The 21,068-nt window shown below is 52.1% G+C and overlaps 1 protein-coding gene across 1 annotated transcript in view; it reads right to left on the bottom strand.

Moving 5' to 3' along the window:
- Window positions 1-21,068, bottom strand: part of LOC140387466 (uncharacterized) — a 193,172-nt gene that overhangs the window by 52,976 nt on the left and 119,128 nt on the right. Inside the window, exons 14-17 of the mRNA XM_072470585.1 lie at window positions 15,176-15,394; window positions 10,920-11,252; window positions 7,966-8,038; window positions 2,090-2,839 (exon numbers count right to left, since the gene is read on the bottom strand). Of these exons, the coding sequence (XP_072326686.1) occupies window positions 2,090-2,839; window positions 7,966-8,038; window positions 10,920-11,252; window positions 15,176-15,394 (1,375 nt within the window). The remainder of the gene's footprint in view (window positions 1-2,089; window positions 2,840-7,965; window positions 8,039-10,919; window positions 11,253-15,175; window positions 15,395-21,068) is intronic.

Here is a 21,068-nt window from a genome sequence, read left to right as displayed (position 1 = left end):
TCTGCACCGGCTCTTGGAAAGAGCACCCTACCCAAGCCCACATCTCCACCCTATCCCCATTACCCAGTAACCCCACCCAACACCAAGGGCAATTTTGGACATTAAGGGCAATTTATCATGGCCAATCCACCTAACCTGCACATCTTTGGACTGTGGGAGGAAACCGGAGCACCCGGAGGAAACCCACGCAGACACGGGGAGAAAGTGCAAACTCCACAGAGAGTGACCCAAGCCAGGAATCGAACCTGGGACCCTGGAGCTGTGAAGCAATTGTGCTAACCACTATGCTACCGTGCTGCCCCTTATGTAACAGGGTGAATAACCTCAGGATGCCCCAGCTTAAAGCTAATAAGATACTACTGAAATTTCAAAGTCTTATGCTCTGTTTACTATGTTAGGTGTCAAAGACAAAGAGGAAAGATTACCTCTGCTGGCTAATAGTAATGAAACTGTAATCACATTTAGGACACTGCTAGAAGTGGTGAATATAGGAGCTTTATGTTTATGGTTTGACCACAACAGTGGCTGAGAGAATTCACCCTCCCTAAACGCCATGATGTATCACTGCACTCGTACTCATCATAAAACCTGCAGTGGTCTTCTTCCTGTCATGTCACTCACAACAGATTCGACACATTGTAAGGCAACAGTAGGTTCTACTGAGGTTAGATTTTAAGAGCTGGATTTTTAAACATGGTAATTAGACACAAAGAACCCTATTTGTCTTTCGCTATGTAAGGTTCTCATCGCTTGAGGCTGATCAGAAATGTCAATAATCCCAGAAGTGTTCACAATGTCCCATCTGTGATACAGAATATTTTTAATGCCCTCTCGTAGACCTGGGCGAAGTTTACAAGCCATGGGAAAGACCCCTGTATCGTCACCAAGCAATGATCCGCAGAGTTCTTCCCCCCCCCCCCCCCCTCAAAAAAAAAAAACAGCTGGCATTTACTCTTTTTATTCTATTTTGTCAAGCGAGGGATGCCATTTCGGGGGGGGATCAGGATGTGTTTGGTTTCAGTGTTGAGAACATTTTGGACTGGATGCGAAATAAAGCTCCTTCCGCATTGTTTCCCGCAAAATTCATATTGTATCAGTGTGACATAATTCCACTTCTCATATTCTGCGTCACAGGAAATCTATAGTCTGTAAGTTGGGTCAGATTCCTATCTGTATCAGGGAAGGTGAATTCTGTATTCTTTCCTTCTGCTATTTGTTGATTTGCCAGCACAGTATTTATGTTGCTGAATGATAACCAAAAAAAGTCCACTTTTTGCAAAAGCAACTGCATTCCCTTTGAATAATTGTGTGAATTTTCCGACATTTGCCGGAAACCCACGCATTTATATCTATTTGGTACTGGATCAGGAACAGTCTTGCGTAGTTAACTCATAAACTGACCCAACAAATTTCACTTCAGAAGCCCTCAGCGTTGTCAGAGAAAATAAGCCCACCGTGCTATCGTCTCGGTTTCAGACACACAGCACAGGCCCTGGCCCTTCACCGAGATTTCTCAATAAAATAAATTCCCCTATCGGAGAAGGGAGATCTTAGTTATTTTGCTCGAGCTGCTTTTGAATGACACATGCTCCTCTGTGATTAAGCTCTTTTCCAACCAGAATGATAGGCTAAAGGCCTCTGCTCTCCCATGGCCGAATTGGATGAGTGGGCTATTTCTGCAGCGTTCCAACTTACAGAAACAAAGGGACTGTTACAAATTGCAAGCATCCCGCTTGGATTCAAATCTGGGCCGGGATTGTCCATGTGAGCCGCCTGTCTACTGCTGCCATTGGGATCGGGAATTTGGCGCTCAGCCAAATCTCCATTCACTGCAGTGAAGGAACGGTGAACCAAAGTCCTGATCGATTTAATATTGAGGTATAATATTGGCGAGTGCCTTGGATGACTGACACCAATTAATTCTGAACCTTCCCATTTTGCCGATCAGACCATAGATATAGAATATAGGCTGCAGTGCATTTGGGGCCATTTTGCAAAATCACAAATAAGCACTACAAGACAGCTCTAAGCTGGGTCTGGAATCATAAACTGTTGTCAAACATTTTTGTAATCTTGTTCAAAGCCTTACCAGGTTCCTTGCATTGATCAATATTTCTGGTAATCTTCTGTTTGATGGGCACCAATTGCCCATCAGAGCTGCCTGATGTGGACGTGTTGCCATGTTTTTCTCCTCCCCGGTTACTACTTGTTTTCTTTGCGCCTCCAAACATCTCCTTCTTAAAGAGGGGCTTTGCCTCTTTGCTGAGTTTGCTCACCACTGTCACTCGACTTTCCGAAGAGCACGTGTCTGTTAGTTTCCTATTGGGCGAGGTTGTGGTGGTGTCTGTTCCACTGCCCTTATCGCTGCTGCCTGCTTCAAGTGGCGTTGCCTCATTGAGCTCATTTTTGATCCATGTTGGGACAAAAGTACTGCTCTCTAATTCGGACATCTCTGAACTTGTGTACTCATCGCCCGCTTCATTACTGGAATGGGAATGTTGAAGAAGGCGTCCCTCTCTCAACTCTGGACTCTCACGGTTTCCATGCTTACGAAAGCTGCGGTATCTCCTGGCATGCCTGTGGCATGGTGGATTAGTGTCTTCCACCAGGACATAGATGCTCTCCCTATTGCAGATAATACTTCTCAGAAAGGCATGCACAGCAGCATGGTCCTCCAGACCTTCTGTCAAGGTCATTACGGGAGCAGGAAGCAGTTGCTCATTGCGTTCTTGGTCCTGAAGACTACTCTCACTCCCAGAAGGATTAGCGTTTGTGCTGCTGGATTCTCGTCTATCCTTGCACTCTGACTTTAAACACCCAGTGCTGGTTTCTATTTGATCTAGAACAGTAATTAAATTCCTTATTAACACTAAATTCACAGCACTTTAAGTAATAACCCTAATAATTATCTTGATATCGATGAAAGGTATTTAGAACTAGTTGCTGTGACTACAATTGTACAATTTCATTCTTATTTCAATATAAAGATGTGTACCACCAGGTTGTGGAGAGTATAAATGGGTTTGGTGGTGTGTGCGTGCGCATGTGTGAGACAGACCATAATGGTACTAAATTTACTATTGTTAAATGTAGTGTGAATGAGGATGCATTTCATAGGAACATAGGACATACGAATGCAGGATATCAGAGCAGGAGTAGGCCATTCGGCCCAGTGAGCCTGTTCTACCATTTGAGAAGATCATGGCTCATCTGGTTGTGGTCTCCACTCTATTTTCCTGTCTGCCCCCATAATCCTCAACTCCCTTATCGATCAAAAATCAAATTCAGCTTTGAATATACTCAAGGACCCAGCCTCCACTGCCTGTGGGGTAGAGAATTCCACAGGCTAATGACTCCCGAGACAACAAAATACTCCTCAACTCAGTCTAAAAAGGGAGACCCCTGATTTGGAAACTGTACCCCTAGTTCTAGTCTCCCCCACGAGAGGAAATCCCCCCCTATCCGCCCTGTCAAATCTTCTCAGGATCTACCACAGATTTGAGCCAGGGAGGTGGGATGGACATTTTCGGAAATGGGAGGAGAAGGGGGATTAAGACGCGAAAAGATTTGTTTCTTAGGGGTTGGTTTGCAGGATTGAAGGAGCTGGAAGCGAAGTATGGGCTGGAGCAGGGGGAAATGTTTAGATACATGAAGGTTCGAGATTTTTGCCAGAAAGAAGATACAGAGCTTCCCGGGGGAACCGGCCTCCACATTGCTGGAGGAGGTGCTGACGACAGGAGGACTGGAGAAGGGGGTAGTGTCGCCGGTTTACGGAGCTATTTTGGAAGAGGAGAAGACAACACTGGAAGGGATCAAAGCAAAGTGGGAGGAAGAGTTGGGAGAGGTTATAGAGGAGGGGTTCTGGTGTGAGGTGCTCCAGAGAGTAAATGCCTCAACCTCGTGTGCGCTGATACAGCTGAAGGTGGTATACAGAGCACACCTCACGACGGCGAGGATGAGCCGATTCTTTGAAGGAGTAGAAGATGTGTGTGAGCGTTGTGGGGGGAGCCCCGCTAATCACGTTCATATGTTTTGGTCCTGTCCAAAGCTAGAGGAGTACTGGAAGGAGGTTTTTAGGGTAATTTCCAAGGTGGTGCATGTGAAACTGGACCCGGGTCCCCGGGAGACCATATTCGGGGTGTCGGACCAGCCAGGGTTGGAAACGGGGGCGGAGGCAGATATCGTAGCCTTCGCCTCGTTGGTCGCCCGAAGGCGGATCCTGTTGGGATGGAAAGCAGCCTCTCCACCCTGTGCCCTGGCGAGGCGGGGGGACCTGTTGGAATTCTTGACTCTTGAGAAGGTTAAGTTTGAACTGAGGGGAAGGACGGAGGGGTTCTACAACTCATGGGCGATATTCATTATGCACGTTCAAGAATTGGATAACATCGAACATTAGTTTGGGGGGGGGGGGGATGGGTGGGAGGGTTGGGGGAGGGGGGCTGTGTGTATTAAGGGTGACTGTGGGTGATCCCTGATTCCTTTTTGTCATTTGTTTATGTAAACATGCGGGCTAATGTTTGGGGTTTGGTGGGAGGATGGGATCGTTGTTATTGATATGGGGATTGACATATTTGTTACTGATTATTGTTTATTGTTGGTGGGTGTAAATTTGGGAGAAAATGTGAAAAAGGAGAATAAAAATATTTATATATTTAAAAAAAAAATTTTCTCAGGATCTTATATGTTTCAATGAGATCACCTCTCATTCTTCGAAATTCCAATGGGGAGAGGGAAGATAATGAGTTGAGAAAACTTTCTCTGAACTGCTTCTAATGCAATTTTATCCTTTTTCACACAAGGAGGGTAAAGCTATACACGGTACATCAAATATGGGGCACAATTCAGCGACCCCGTTGTGCCGGGCGCAACGGGTGAATCGCGCACAAGCCCCAAATCACCTGACTCGCTCTGCCCGGCTCTGGGTGAGATCCAGATCTGAACATTTAAATGAGCATAATTGCACCATGGAGGCAAGCCCCAAAATTCGAGGATGCAGACCTGGGGAGGCTCCTGGATGCGGTGGCGGCCAGGAGGGATGTACTGTTTCCCCGAGGGTCGCCGAGGATCAGCCATGATCAAGGCATCACAGCTGTCATCCTCACCCTCTACCAGCGCAGATACACTGGAAGTGAGGGCTTCGTGAGAAATGTTAGTGGTCAGGCTTCTGGGGCACAATCTGGTGAGTATCACACTGCTGCGGATGCACATCAGTGGGAGGCACAAAATCCCAGGGGAGACAGCAGTCGGAGTCGTGCTGGATCCGAGGACCCAGCTGGGTCCCAGTCTGATACTGAGCCTGTGGAAGAGGCCATCCCGAAGCGGATGGAGACATTAAGGAGCGGCTTGGACATTCAGAGGGAGATGGCAGCAACAGTGAAGGTGTCCAAGACGTTGCGCAGTTGATGATGGTCATGGCTGAGGGTCTAGGCAGAATGTCTGCCTCGCTGGGGGATGTCACCCACTACACGGCTGACCTTGATGAGGTTCTGCGGGACATGTCCCACTCTCAGGTGGGAAAGGCATAAGCTCTACGGAGCTTGTCCCAGTCGCAGGTGGGCATTGCTGAGGCACTGCAGAGCATGGTCCAATCACTGAGGAGCATCTCTGAGAGCGTTGACACGATGGTACACACCACGGGGAGCCACCAGGGCTGGTAAAGCCAGATGATGCAGCGGCAGCCGGGGCTCTATCCAGCTGCCTCTCCGTCCTGAGGTGAACCACCGGGCAGAAGGAGGGGGTGCTGGGTGCCAACCCGGACCCATCCCATGGAGTGGTGACAGTGGCCACCAGCTCCCCCAAGTTCCACCCTTCGATGAGGCCACGTCTCGGGGGGGTCAGCACAGGGGACAGGACGGCACGGCTGTGCATGTGCCGGCAACAAGTGAGCCGGGCCCTCCGGCCCCAGAGAATGCCCGCCAGCGGCTTCGAGGCCACGGGACGAGGTAAGCAGCTGGCTGCCTCCACCTCAGATGTGCATCCTTCATGACACATCTAGACGTAGTGGTAGAGCTAGGAGCGACAAGCGCATCAAGGATCACTGAGGGCACGGGGGAGGGGGCCGGGGGTGGGAGATAGGTAAGGGGTGAAGGGGGGTGGAGCGGAGGGGTTGGCACCATCGGGAGACTGGGGAATTGTTACACGCAATAAACACCTCGGTGCACAACTAGTATGATGCCTCTGTCACTTTCTTCTGCAATGAGGGCCAAGCTCCGAACCCTTGGCCCATTCCTCCAGGCATCTCCCTCGCCCCGTGGCTCTCACCCATTCTCCAGTCGTGGACATGTCCCCGGAGCTGTGTCCCATCCCCTGGGTGTTCGGACGTGGCTGCTGCATGTGTGGTGTTGCCTCCCGCAGTGTTCAAGCACAGTGTCCCGGCATCAAGGTGTGATTGGGATGCTAGGCAATGAGCTACAAATGCTACAGGCACGCCTACCCACGGGAATCCACTTGGGTTGTGTGAAGCTCTCACTTAACCACGATTGCCAATTCCCTATTAGCAATGGCCTTCAGCCGCCCGGGCACAGGCCTCGGCAGTCGATGGGGGTTATGGGTGGTGTGTGGGGCAGCCGGCAGGGTCAAGGGTTGCCCCAGAAATGTACACATGATCCAGGGATTGGCGTGGTGGTGCCACATGTGGTTGACCCCCAGCCCTCCACCTACCCTCCCATGGCGCTAACCCCTGCGGAGGGTCCCTCACCCCCAGCTGGTGTCCCCCCCCCAGCTGAGGGTCCTCCACTGTCCGCCAAGCACTGGGGTTATATGCCCAGCACCCTAGGATCTTTGCCTGTGAGCAAAGATGGCTACTCACCTCCTCAGAAGATCTTCCGCCAGGTTCATGTTTTTCAAAAGGAGTACTAATTGGCGCCACTGTGACCACCTGCTGGGGAGGCCGCTGAATGACAGGAGGCCATTGGATATGGGGTGGCTCTCGTTAATTGTATGGAAATAGGGATTAAGTGGTGATAATTTGTTTCTTGCCACGCTACGTCAAGATCCCGATTTTGCCTATGGGTGCTGGCCGGTTGCATCGGAAACTGTTTGGCGCCTGGCGCGGTTCTTGTTTTCGGCCTCTCCCGCTGTTCACTCGAGTGAGAGCGTAACAAGGCTGGAGAACTGCACCCAATAACTCTTTACTCTGTGGTCTTTACCCTGTACTTTTTCCTCCTTTATCCCATGTTTTATTGAATGAGCAAAAAAAGAGGCTACTTCATGACCTTCCTCACGCGTTTGAGTGTGTGCAAATAAACTAACCACCTGAGTTTACCTTGTCTCAAGTTTGAAGTGGGGTTATTAATAGAAATTGGATAGTACCAAAATGAAGGGTTGGGAAATACCCTACCACTTGTTAAGGGGGAAGCAAATCAAAAACACCATTCTGTTTACAAATTGGTGGTGAGAGGAAAAATCATATAAGGAACGCTTACAGTGTCAACATGGATTAATTTTACATGATCAAGCATAATCAGACTAAATACAGAATAATGATGGACAGGATTAACTAACTGACTAACTAACTAACTAACTATCTAACTAACTAACTAAGTGAGGGGCTGGTTTAGCACTGGGCTAAATAGCTGGCTTTAAAGCAGGCCAGCAGCATGTTCAATTCCCGTACCAGCCTCCCCGAACAGGCGCCGGAATGTGGCGACTAGAGGCTTTTCACAGTAACTTCATTTGAAGCCTACTTGTGACAATAAGCGATTTTCATTTCATTTTTCAACTGTTACAGGTACAGTTTAAAATTGATCATTTTAGTATTTTTACACACTTGATCAAGACATCTGTGTGTTTTCATCTGGAACTACGTGCCTTTTCAACATAGCTACGTTTCTCAAGAAAACTAGAATACATGAATAAATATTAAAAGGAAAAATAAACCAATCTTGTGGTCAAAGCCAAAAGCAGCTAAACCCAAGAATCGCTGATCATGGTGCATTCAACAAATCACCTCGCAAAACATCTCACCTTTAACTGGTGTCGTATACATCTGTATTGGACGTTCTTCCAAGGAATTTTGATTTGAACAGTTATCATCTTTCTGCAAACAAACAGCAATATTAATACTTTTTAAAAAATTTGTGCATGGGCTGTGGGCATTGCTGGCTGAGCCAGCATTTATTGCCCATCCCGAACTGTTCTTGCTCTTGAACCGAGTTGCTTGCTAGGCTATTTCAGAGGGCATTTAACAATCAACCGCATTGCTGTGGATCAGGAGTCACATATAGGCAGATTTACATCCCTATAGTGCATTAGTGAACTACTGCCACTTAATCAATATGGGGTGGGATTCTACATTGGCTGACGCTGAAATCGTGAAATGTGGGAGTAGCGGGGGGCGGCCAGGAGGTGGGCTGTGGGGTCAGGATGGATGGGCACGGAACACCATTGCTGCAGCAGACAAGGCAGCCATGCAGCTGCACACGCCGCTAACAGCCCACTGTGAATACGGGTCATATAGGTGTCCCCCCCAGGTCACCCCACTAGGTGCCCTCTGCCCCAGCTGGCCCATCAGTGGGATGGGCGCACTCCAGCACAACCAGTGCCACCCTGTTGGCTAGGATGAGTGTGTGTGGGGAGTGCAGTGTGTATGTGCGGCTGCAGCTTGTCAGCCTCCCGGGTGTCAATCACAGACCTGGCGAATCCCGCACCGTTTCTCATTGGAATCGATTTTGTTCTACGTGGCGCCGGTGCTAGCCCCTCCACAGTTGCTGAATCAATCCAGGTGTGACGCCAGTTTGGGTGGCATGAAAGTCCACAAATTCTGCGCCGGCGTCAACACTTAGGGTGAGGTTCTCTGTTGCCTGACAACGTTTTCGTAATTGGCGATCGGGCGAGAATCCAGCTTTACAATGGAATCGGGGGTGTTTTACTGTTTTACGTAGGTTTCATTGGGACGGCCTCAGGGCGTCACCTGAAGGCTCTCCCCCGATGCTCCTCCCCCTGATGGACGGCGCGAGCGATGTGTGGTCCCAGCTGTGCGGGAACCCGGCGTGGCGGCTGCGGACTGTGTCCAGCACCCCCACAGTCGGGCGGGAGCCGTGCTGCTGGCTGGGTGCTTCTGTGAGGGCTGGGGGGGACTGTTGGGGGGGTGGCCGGGCGTGGCGAGGATGTGTCCGGGGGGCACATTCTGGCAGGTTGGGTTCACACACGGCTGACGCCAGGCTGTACGGCGCGACTGCTGCAGGATGTCGCCGTGCGCACGTGCGGCCATGGACCCGGCAATTCTCCGGTCGTTTATTTTGTGGAAGCTGGGTGTTTTGTGTGGCGTAGCTGCAAGCCCCTCACCGGTCGCAGCATCGGTGAGGGGGCGCCGCCAATTGTGTCCACGTAAAATGCCACAATCCTTCGCACTTAGCCTCAGAAACGGAGAATCCCACCCAGTATCGTTTTGAGCAAAGGACTTTAGATTGAGTTTTTAAGATTCCGAAATTCTAACACACGCCTTGGCTGAAATTCTCCAGCCCTTCCCACAGGCGAGATCTTCCGGTCCTGCCGATGGTGATCTCCTGCAGTGTGTTCCCTGGTGGCAAGAGGGTGGGAACCACGGAAAAGTGCCATTGACTTTGCAAAACATGCCGCGGGGATGGGGAGTGGAAACTCCCGGCCCCTTGAGTTTCTTTTCATATCATTCTTAGGATATCACCGGCAAAGTCAACGTTTATTGCCCCCCCTCATTGCTCTTGAACGGAATGGCTTGCTAGGCCATTTCAGAAGGCAGTTAAAGGCCATTGTTGTAGATCTGGAGTCACATGTGAACCAGGAGAGGCAAGGACAGGTCCAGCCTGAAGAGCATTAGTGAACCAGGTGGGATTTTACCACAATTGGTAGTTCCATAATTACTACTAATGAGATGGGAGGTGAAATTCTCCCCCAACGGCGCGATGTCTGCCGACTGGCGCCCAAAACGGCGCCAATCAGACGGGCATCGCACCGGCCCAAAGGTGCGGAATGCTCCGCATCTTTGGGGGCCGAGCCCCAACATTGAGGGGCTAGGCCGGCGCCGGAGGGATTTCTGCCCCGCCAGCTGGCGGAAATGGCGTTTGTTGCCCCGCCAGCTTGCGGAAATGGCGTTTGTTGCCCCGCCAGCTGGCGCGGAAATGCGGCGCATGCGCGGGAGCGTCAGCGGCCGCCGACAGTTTCCCGCGCATGCGCAGTGGGGAGAGTCTCTTCCGCCTCCGCCATGGTGGAGGCCGTGGCGGAGGCGGAAGGGAAAGAGTGCCCCCACGGCACAGGCCCGCCCGCGGATCGGTGGGCCCCAATCGCGGGCCAGGCCACCGTGGGGGCACCCCCCGGGGTCAGATCGCCCCGCGCCCCCCCCAGGACCCCGGAGCCCGCCCACGCCGCCTGGTCCCGCCGGTAAATACCAGCTTTGATTTACGCCGGCGGGACAGGCAATTTCTGGGCGGGACTTTGGCCCATCCGGGCCGAAGAATTGAGCGGGGGGTCCCGCCAACCGGCGCGGCCCGATTCCCGCCCCCGCCCAATCTCCGGTACCGGAGACTTCGGCGGGGGCGGGGGCGGGATTCATGGCGGCCAACGGCCATTCTCCGACCCGGCGGGGGGTCGGAGAATGACACCCGGGAATTTTATTCCCGATTTATTAATTAATTGACTTTGAATTCTCCCAGTGTCCTAATTGGTGGGATTTGAACTCAAAGCCTGAATTTGTCGGATGGCAGGGGCTCGACCATTTAAGGGCCTCAATAGGTGCAAGCGATGGGCTTCAGTGCCTCTGGAGCATTGGTCCAGGCCTCTGGATTACTAGTCCAACAACAGTGACGCAATGCTACTATTCCCCTTGAAATGTTCATTTAAAGAGTTGTATACTGTGACATGTAATCGAGGAATCACGCCTGACACATGCCTACAATGTGTAGTGTAAGCAGTGGGCATGCAGAGAGTCATATAAACAACTGCACCTGTGTTGCGGGGGTTGATAGTGGTCCATCTAGTTCGTCCTCTCCAAACCGGGTTCTTTCTAGCGCCACACCGTTTCCAGCAAGCTGCCTTTCATTCTCAGTATGTGTCCGACTGCCATTGTGGCTCACTGTTCCAGTCACGGGCTCCTCAGTTTCCACTCGCGATGGTGGCCTTGGGCAGGTAGAAGCTTCAGGTTCTTTTGTGGCTGTCTGATGTACAGTGGTTAAAACTGATGGATCTGGAGACTGTCTGGACTTGTACTTGGTTCCCCAGAAGAGAATACTATTGTCGTTTGTCCCAACGATGCTGAATGTCTCTCCGCAGCTGATCGCCTGGAAGAAAGAAACTGAGAAACAATTGCTCTGAAAATTCCCGTAAGAGGCTCCACAACACTCCGCAGCATACAATGGACAGCAGCAATCAACCTGCGTCACTGAAACAAATTCATTTAGGAAGATAAGCATTTTGATTCACAATTATGCAAATTGTTATGTTTGTAAAGTGCAGTTGTGACTAACAAGATTAGGAAACTGATAATTTAGGAAACTGGCAGGCAGAATACTTCACTGAACATAGAACATACACTGCAGAAGGAGGCCATTCGGCCCATCGAGTCTACACCGACCTACTTAAGCTCTCACTTCCACCCCATCCCCGTAACCCAATAACCCCCCCTAACCTTTTGGACACTAAGGGCAATTTAGCATGGCCAATCCACCTAACCTGCAGGTCTTTGGACTGTGGGAGGAAACCGGAGCACCCGGAGGAAACCCACACACACACGGGGAGAACGTGCAAACTCCACACAGACAGTGACCCAGCGGGGAATCGGACCTGGGACCCTGGCGCTGTGAAGCCACAATGTTAGTCACTTGTGCTACCGTGCTGCTGGTTCTCAGAATGGGCCTTATGACCTAGGGGATATAACAAACCATACTTCACATATCAGAAGGGCAGTGGATTTGACTAGTAAAGTACACATTTATCTCTCTGGCTGGACATAAAGGTATCCATGAGTCCAGCAATCATTGACGCCACACGGTTGGAATGCACTGTCTCGCAGTGCACAGAAGGCAGTCAATAGTTCCATGCGCATCTGAGTCCAAATCACTTTCCATTGGGAGTCTTAAGATACACCAAAGAAGACACCAAAGAAGGCTGGGTTCAGTGATTATTGCTTTCATGGATTTAACCTTTTCTAGGTTTGGTGTCCAGAATGGTTAGAGCTTTTGGCAGGTTTTTAAAAAGGCAAAGATATCCTGCCTCCCCCTCAACCTCAGGTCAGGTGGGCACACAGGATTGCAACAGTGGGCCAGTATTGGGATGTAATGTGTTCTGAGCTGGGTCTGTCCTTTCCAGGAGTTGGCCATATAATCTAGGTAAATACTTTTGCGCAGTACTCGGAGAGTGCCACATTGTTGGAGGTGCCGTTTCTCACACGGGACATAACTTCAAGACCATAACCATAACCGGGAGACCATAAGAAGTAGGCCACTCGGCCCATCACGTCTGCTCCGCCATTCAATGAGATCATGGCTGATCTGATGTAATCCTCATCTCCACTTTCCCGCCTTATCCCCATAAACCTTGATTCGCTTACCTATTAAAAATCTGTCGATCTCAACTTTGAACACCTGTAACGATCCAGCCTCAACAGCTCTCTGTGGTAAAGAATTTTACAGATTCACTACTTTCTGAGAGAACAAATTCCCTCGGTCTTAAATGAGCGAATCCTTACTCTGAGATTCTGCCCTCTGGTCCTAGATTCTCCTACGGGGGAAACAACTTCTCAGCATCCACCCTATCAGGCCCCTGAGAATCCTATATGTCTCAATAAGGTCACCTTTCATTCTTCTAAACGCCAATGAGTACAGGCCCATTCTACTCCATCCTCTCCTCATAAGAAAATCCCTCCACACCCGAGATTAACCTAGTGAACCTCCTCTGGACTGTCTCCAATGCCAGTATATCTTTCCTTAGATATGGGACCAAACCAGTTCACATTATCGTGGTGTGGTCTATCTAGTGCCTTGTATAATTTTAGCAGGACTTCCTTATTTTTATACTCCATTCCCTTTGAAAGAAAGGCCAACATTCCATTTGCCTTTCCAATTACCCACTGAACTTGCATGCTAGCTATTTGTGATTTATGCACGAGAACCCCCAAATCCCTTTGCGCTGCAGCTTTCTGCAGTCTTTTTCCATTTAAATAATATTCAGCTCCTTTATTCTTCTTACCAAAGTGCATAACTTCACATTTTTCTACATTGTATTCCATTTGCCAAGATTCTACCCACACAACTAACCTGTCTATATCCCTCTGTAGACTCTTTGTGTCATCCTCAACACTTGCCTTCACACTCATTTTGATGTCATCCGCAAACTTGGCAGTAGTACATTCACTTCCCTCGTCCAAGTCATTAATATATATTGTGAATAATTGTGGCTCCAGAACAGATCCCTGTAGCACTCCATTATTACAGCTTGCCATCTTGAAAATGCCCCTCTTATCCCACTCTCGGTCTTCTCTCAGTTAGCCAATCCTCTATCCATGCAAAGGATTGGCTGGACTCTGGGAAAATTCCCCTACTCCTTACATCCATCTGTAGAGATGACATGGGCGTGATTCTCCAACCCCCCCGCCGGGTTGGAGAATCGCCGGGGAGCGGCGTGAATCCTGCCCCCGCAGGCTACTGAATTCTCCGGTGCTGGAGATTTGGCGGGGGCGCCGGTCGGCGGGCTCCCCCCCGGTGATTCTCCGGCCCGCGATGGGCCGAAGTCCAGCCCGTTCTATGCAGGTCCTGCCGGCGTAAATTGGAGTTGGTCCCTTACCGGCGGGACCTGCTGGCACGGGTGGACTTCGGGGTCCTCAGGGGGGGCGCGGGGCGATCTGGCTCCGGGGGGGTGCCCCCACGGTGGCCTGGCCCGCGATCAGAGCCGATCGATCTTCGGGCGGGCCTGTGCTGTGGGGGCACTCTATTCCTACTCGCCGGCCGTGTAAGCCTCCGTGATGGCCGGCGCGAAGGTGAACACCTCCCTGCGCGGGATGACGTCAGCAGCAGCTGACGCTCCCGCACATGCATGGACCCGCGCCGGCCGGCGGAGTCTCTTTGACCCCGGCTGGCGCGGCGCCAAAGGCCTTCCACACCTCCGCACCTTCAGGGGCTAGGCCGGCGCCGGGGTGATTTGCGCCGTTTCTGCCCGCCCCGCCGATTCCCGGAGAATCCCGCCCCATGGTTCAATAAAGTACCACTCAACAGGTTAATTAAAAAGAGTTTATATTCTCAGTAGCAGCATTATTGTAAGACAGTAATTTTCAGCTAGTTTTGTCCAGGATGGCTTTAGCACATGAATTGGGCGGGATTCTCTGACCCCCTGCCGGGTCGGAGAATCGCTGGGGGGCGACGTGAATCCCTCCCCCGCCGGCTGCCGAATTCTCTGGCGCAGGGGATTTGGTGGGGGCAGGAATCGCGGCGTGCCGGTCGGAGGCCGTTTGGCAGCGGCGCCCCCCGGCGATTCTCCGGCCCGCGATGGGCCGAGTGGCCGCGCTTTTTCGGCCGGTCCCGCCGCGTATGTTACGACAGGTATTTACTGGCTCCGTGGGCGGCCTCCGGGGTCCTCTCGGGGGTGTGTGTGTGGGGGGGGGGGGGGGGGGGGGGGGGAGATCTGGACCCAGGAGGTGCCCCCATGGTGGCCTGGCCTGCGATCGGAGCCCACTGATCCGCGGGCAGGCCTGTGCCGTGGGGGCACTCTATTCCTCCGCGCCGGCTGGTATAACAGTCCGTGATGGCTGGCGCGGAGATGAACCCCCCCCTGCACATGCGCAGGGATGACGCCAGCACATGCTGGCGCTCCCGCGCATGCGCCAACTCGCGCTGGCTGGCAGAGGCCCTTCGGCGCCGGTTGGCGTGGCGCCAAACCCTTCCCCGCCGGCCGGCATGGCGCAAACCTCTCCGCCGCCGGTCTAGCCCCTGAAGGTGTGGAGGATTCCGCACCTGTGGGGCGGCCCGGCGCCGGAGTGGTTCACGCCACTCCTTCCCGCTGGAGTTGCCCGCCCCGCCGGTTCCCGCAGAATCCCGCCCATTGATTTTGAAAATTCTACTGAACCACATTCTGATAACACAGTGCTGCTGTCAATGACTATCTGAATGGGTTGGAAATGTCAAACAAAGGTATTTTCCTTTATCCTAAATTCATTAAAAAGACAATTGTATTACCTACGGTTGTGATTGTATATAGTACGTACATTACTTACAGTGATAGTTTTATGTTGCAGTTGTTTGACATGCATTGGCACTTTGTAGGGTTTAGTGTTTCCAGTACCCAACTGTCCTTCTGTGTTCCTGCCAAAGGTGTAAATGTTTCCAGGCTCCAGGAGCACTATGCTGTGAGAGGGGCCCAAGACAGCATCTCTCACACGGTGGTTTCTCAATGCCTTCACAACTGTGGGAGCCTTTCTGCCTTCAACATCAGTCTACAACATTAAAAGAACAGGTGTTGGAATTGTTTCAGCTTGTTACGCCTGTTTCCTGCTGTGTAGCCTCAGGATCCTACCTTGCGGCTTCCATTTAAGATTCTGGTTTCTCCACCCTCCATTGTGCAATCTATATTTCCTACTCATTATGAAATGAAATATGAAAATCGCTTATTGTCACAAGTGGGCTTCAAATGAAGTTACTGTGAAAAGCCCCTAGTCGCCACATTCCGGCGCCTGTTCGGGGAGGACAGTGTGCACCCGGACATTTTCTCCGCCCACAACCCAAAGATGTCCCGGGTGGGTAAATTGGCTGTGCAAAATTGCCCCTTAATTGGGAAAAAAAAAATTGGATACTGTAAATTTTTTATTTTTTAATTACAGTGTGCACCCTTTATATCCCACTTATCTATTGTGTGAAGCATCCATTTCTCCCTAAAGATTGTCCATTTGAAGCCAGATATGCAGCCAGTTAAAATCACTCGTGGGACCTATCTGATCGGGCCAAGCTCTTTTCCTGCGGGTTCTGATTTTAACATGTTCTTCGATCAAGCAGGAAGGTCCTTCATTACAACTACAAGGTGCCATGGGGCACAGCTCCAACCTTAACCAGAGGCCTGTGAAGTTCCTGCCAGGCCAACTTTGTGATAAATGCTTTGGCCAGAAAAGACCCAAACAGCAGGTTTTATTTTACTCTTTTCAGCCTTTCTGATGGGACCAGGAGGAGCTGAATATTTCCTCAGAGTTATATATTAACCAGATCCCACAAAGAATGTTCTGGCCTCCCCTCTCTTTAAAATTTTTTTTTCTTTAGAGTACCCAATTATTTTTTTCCCAATTAAGGGGCAATTTAGCGTGGCCAATCCACCTACCCTGCACATCTTTGGGTTGCTGGGGTGAAAACCACGCAGACACGGGGAGAATGTGCAAACTCCACACGGACAGTGACCCAGGGTTGGGATTCGAACCCGGGCCCAACATTGCACTCTAGTACCTCCTGGCCAGCTGCTCCTTCCTGCCAGGGCTGGAAGTCATGGGGTTCTCTGGTGCAGATCGCTGGCGAAGGACTGCGATTGCCAGGCTGTTTCGGCCATTGAACATTCCGAACTCCTAATTAGGGACGCTTTTGTTACGGGCATAGGGTCGGCGTACATCTGCCAGCGCCTCTTAGAAGGGGCTACCTTTGACCTCGCGGTGACCAAGAAACTCGCAATCTCACTAACAGTCGCCTCCCGTAATGAAGCGTAGGCCCCCGACCGCACGGCGCCACCCTCCTGGACATTGTGGACCCCACCAGTGAACACCCCATCGTGGACCCCACCTGCGACCTCCACCAGCCAAACCCAAGCCTGCGCCGCGCAGCAGCCAGCCAACCTCCGTCGAAAAGGAGGCCCAAGCCATCGTTGAAGCGCTACTTCTGCGGACAGACAAAGTACCCCTGGCGCGGAGTGCACTCTGCAAGGCTTGCGGGAAGAAAGAACATTTCACTGCTGCGTGCCAGGCCCGCTCGATCGCCGCTGTAACCAGGCCCATTGTTCCTGCACCCCCCACGTGCGACCCATGGATGCCGCCATTTTCGCCCCGCAACCCACGTGTGGCCCATGGGCGCCGCCATCTTCCTCGCCTCAGACCACGTGCGGCCCATGGGCGCTGCCATCTTGCTTGCCTCAGGACACGTGCGGCCCATGGGCGCCGCCATCTTCCCCCCATCAGGCCTTGTGCGGCCCGTGGGCGCCGCCATCTTTAACGCCGGCCACCAAATGCGCCCGTGGGTGCTGTCATCTTCCCCGCCTCAGGACCCCTGCTTGTCAGGCACCTCATCGGGCTGCTCATCGCCTGCAACCACCTTCCAACACCAGCTACAGCTCGCCTCCACCACGATCGACCAGTCCCGGCCGCACAACCTTGCAAACGCGTCGACGACGGTAAAGGTCAATGGGCACAAGACATCATGCCTTCTTGACTCCGGGAGCACAGAGCTTCATCCACCTCGAAACGGGAAGGCGCTGCTCCCTCGCGGTACACCCATCACACAACGAATCTCCCTGGCCTCCGAATCCCTCTCCGTGGAGATCCGGGGGTACTGCAACGCCACCCTCACCATCCAAGGCCTAGAGTTCAGCGACTTCCGGCTCTATGTCCTCTCTAACCTTTGCGCTGCCTTGCTACTCAGCCTGGACTTCCAGTGCAACCTCCAAAGTCTCACTCTGAAATTCGGTGGGCCCCGACTACCCCTGATTGTATGCAGTCTCATGAACCTTAAGGTCGACCCGCCTTCTCTGTTTGAAAACCTCACCCCGGATTGCAAACCCGTCGCCAACAGGAGCAGACGGTACAGTGCCCAGGACAGGACCTTCATCAGGTCTGAGGTCCAGCTGCGGGAAGGCATCATCGAGGCCAGCAACAGCTCCTGGAGAGCCCAAGTGGTAGTTGTGAAAATGGGGGAGAAAAACAAGATGGTCGTTGACTACAGTCAGGCTATCAATTGGTACACGCAGCTCGACGCGTACCCCCTCCCACGCATATCTGATATGGTCAATCAGATTGCACAGCACCGGGTCTTCTCGACAGTGGACCTGAAATCTGCCTGTCACCAGCTCCCCATCCGCAAGGCGGACCACCCGTATACTGCGTTTGAAGCGGACTTCAAACGCAGTATACGGGCCACTTCCTTAGGGTTCCTTAGGGTTCCCTTCAGCGTCACTAATGGGGTCTCGGTCTTCCAACGGGAGATGGACCGAATGCTTGACCGGTACGGACTGCGGGCCACCTTCCCGTACCTCGATAACGTCACCATCTGTGGCCACGACCAGCAGGACCGCGACGCTAACCTTTCCAAATTCCTCCACATCGCCAAACTCCTCAACCTAACGTACAACAAGGAGAAGTGCTTGTTCAGCACCAACCGCTTAGTCATCCTCGGCTATGTGGTGCAAAATGGAGTTCTAGGGCCCGACCCTGATCGCATGCGCTCCCTCAGGGAACTCCCCCACCCCCACTGCCCCAAGGCCCTGAAACGATGCCTGGGGTTCTTCTCATACTACGCCCAGTGGGTCTCTCGCTATGCGGACAAGGCCCGCCCACTCATTCACTCCACCATTTTCCCCCTGACGGCCGAGGCTCACCAGGCCTTCAACCATATCAAGGCCGACATTGTCAAGGCCGCGATGCACGCGGTCGATGAGACGCTCCCCTTCCAAGTCGAGAGCGATGCATCAGACGTCGCTCTGGCCGCCACCCTCAACCAGGCAGGCAGGCCCGTGGCATTCTTTTCACGCACCCTCCATGCCTTCGAAATTCGGCACTCCTCCGTCGAAAAGGAGGCCCAAGCCATCGTTGAAGCTGTGCGGCATTGGAGGCATTACCTGGCTGACAGGAGATTCACTCTCCTCACTGACCAACAGTCGGTTGCCTTCATGATCAATAACACACAGCAGGGCAAGATCAAAAATTATAAAATCTTGAGGTGGAGGATCGAACTCTCCACCTACAATTACGAGATTTTGTATCTCCCCGGTAAGTTCAACGAGCCCCCCCGATGCCCTATCCCGAGGTACATGTGCCAGCGCACAAATGGACCGACTCCGGACCCTGCACGACGCTCTCCGTCACCCACGGGTCACCTGGTTCTTTCACTTCATAAAGGCCCGCAATCTGCCCTATTCCATTGAGGAGGTCAGGGCTATCACCAGAGATTGCCAGGTCTGTGCGGAGTGCAAACCTCACTTCTACCGGCCAGACCGCGCGCATCTAGTGAAGGCCTCCCGCCCCTTTGAACGCCTCAGCGTGGATTTCAAAGGGCCCCTCCCCTCCACCGACCGAAACACTTACTTCCTTAACGTGGTTCCCCTTTGCCGTCCCATGCCCCGATATGACGTCTGCCACCGTTATCAAAGCACTCAACACCGTCTTCGCCCTGTTCGGTTTCCCCGCCTACATCCACAGCGACTGGAGATCCTCATTTATGAGCGATGAGCTGCGTCAGTACCTGCAAGGGCATTGCCTCGAGCAGGATGACCAGCTACAACCCCCGGGGAAATGGGCAGGTGGAGCGGGAGAATGGGATGGTCTGGTAGGCCGTCCAGCTGGCCGTACGGTCCAAAAATCTCCCTGTCTCCTGCTGGCAGGAGGTCCTCCCCGATGCCCTTGACTCCATCCGATCGCAACTTTGCAGTGCGACTAATGCAACCCCCCCATGAATGTCTCCTTGCCTTCCCCAGGAAGTCTACCTCCAGAGTTTCGCTCCCAACATGGCTGGCAGCTCCAGGGCCCGTTCTCCTCCGCAAGCACGTGTGGCTCCACTAGGCGGACCTGTTGGTCGAGAGGGTACAGCTACTCCATGCAAACCTGCAGTACGCCTACGTAGCGTACCCCGACGGCCGTCAAGACAAAGTCTCCCTCAGGGACCCGGCGCCACCCTTCCTCCCCCCAGCGCACCTCACCACAGACCCTGCTCCAGGACAATCTGTCCTCCCCTTGGTCCCACCCGGGGATGAAGATGAGGTCTACACGCTCCCGGAGTCACCTGCCGACCGAGCCGACGCCTGCATCGCCACCGGGACTGCGGCGCTTGCAAAGGTGGATCAAGGCATCCGATCGGCTGAATTTGTGAACTTTCCCCAAAATGTTTACCTTAAAATGCATGTAAATAGTTTTCCACCACCCCCACTGGACTCTTTTTTAACAGGGGGTGAATGTGGTAGTCACCACTGTTGTATATATCACATACGAGAGGTAATACGGTAAGGCTCCTGTACTACAGGTACGGGGGTAGATCCCTGCCTGCTGGCTCCACCCAGTAGGCGGAGTATAAATGTGTGTGCTCACCGAGCTGCAGCCATTTCGGCAGCAGCTGCAGGAGGCAACAGATCTCTGCTTAATAAAGCCTCGATTACTCTCTACTCTCGTCTCGTCGTAATTGACAGTGCATCAAATCTGCAGTCTGTTTCTTCATGCCCTATTTAAACATCAATTAGCTCAGCTAGCTGGACAGCTGGTTCGTGATGTGGAGCAACATCAACAAAGCGGGTTCAATTCCTGTACTGGCTGAGGTTATTCATGCAGGCTCCGCCTGAGGTGTGGTGATCCTCAGGTTAAATCACCACCAGTCAGCTCTCCCTGCCAAAGGGGAAAGCAGCCTTTGATCAGCTGGGACTATGGCGACTTTACCTTTACCTTACTGGAGCTGTATGTAAGAGTAGTAAAATAAAGTAAGTTTTTGTTTCAACAAACTGGGTGTGGATTCTTCGTGGCCCTTACAAATCCCTCCCAAATGCGGACTAGCGGGTTGCATGGCCTTCTCCCATTTTTTAACCATAACCTTTCTAGTCCAGTGAGCCAAGGTGGGAAAAACCTGCACGTAACATTTCACTACACGTGAATCGGGTCCAAATATTTATTTTAAACATAGTGACAGGAGGCTGGTAGGAGAATGGAGCTCTGCGGTGCTACAGGAAGACAAAATGTAAATATATTTTTAAAACCAATGTCAGCTACTGTTCAGAAAGAAATTCTACCCTGATCGTACAGCGGTTTGGGAATGGAATACAACCCTTAGAACTTATCCCAGTGCAGATTTACAACAGTGGGAGGTCAACTGAAATTATGTGGATCATGTGAGGGCAAATACACGGGATACATTTCATGCTCTACGTGAATTAAAAAAGGCTGACTG

Source organism: Scyliorhinus torazame, chromosome 12 (genome assembly GCF_047496885.1).
Source record: "Scyliorhinus torazame isolate Kashiwa2021f chromosome 12, sScyTor2.1, whole genome shotgun sequence".
NCBI lineage: Eukaryota > Metazoa > Chordata > Chondrichthyes > Carcharhiniformes > Scyliorhinidae > Scyliorhinus > Scyliorhinus torazame.
This window is presented reverse-complemented; position numbering and strand designations above follow the sequence as displayed.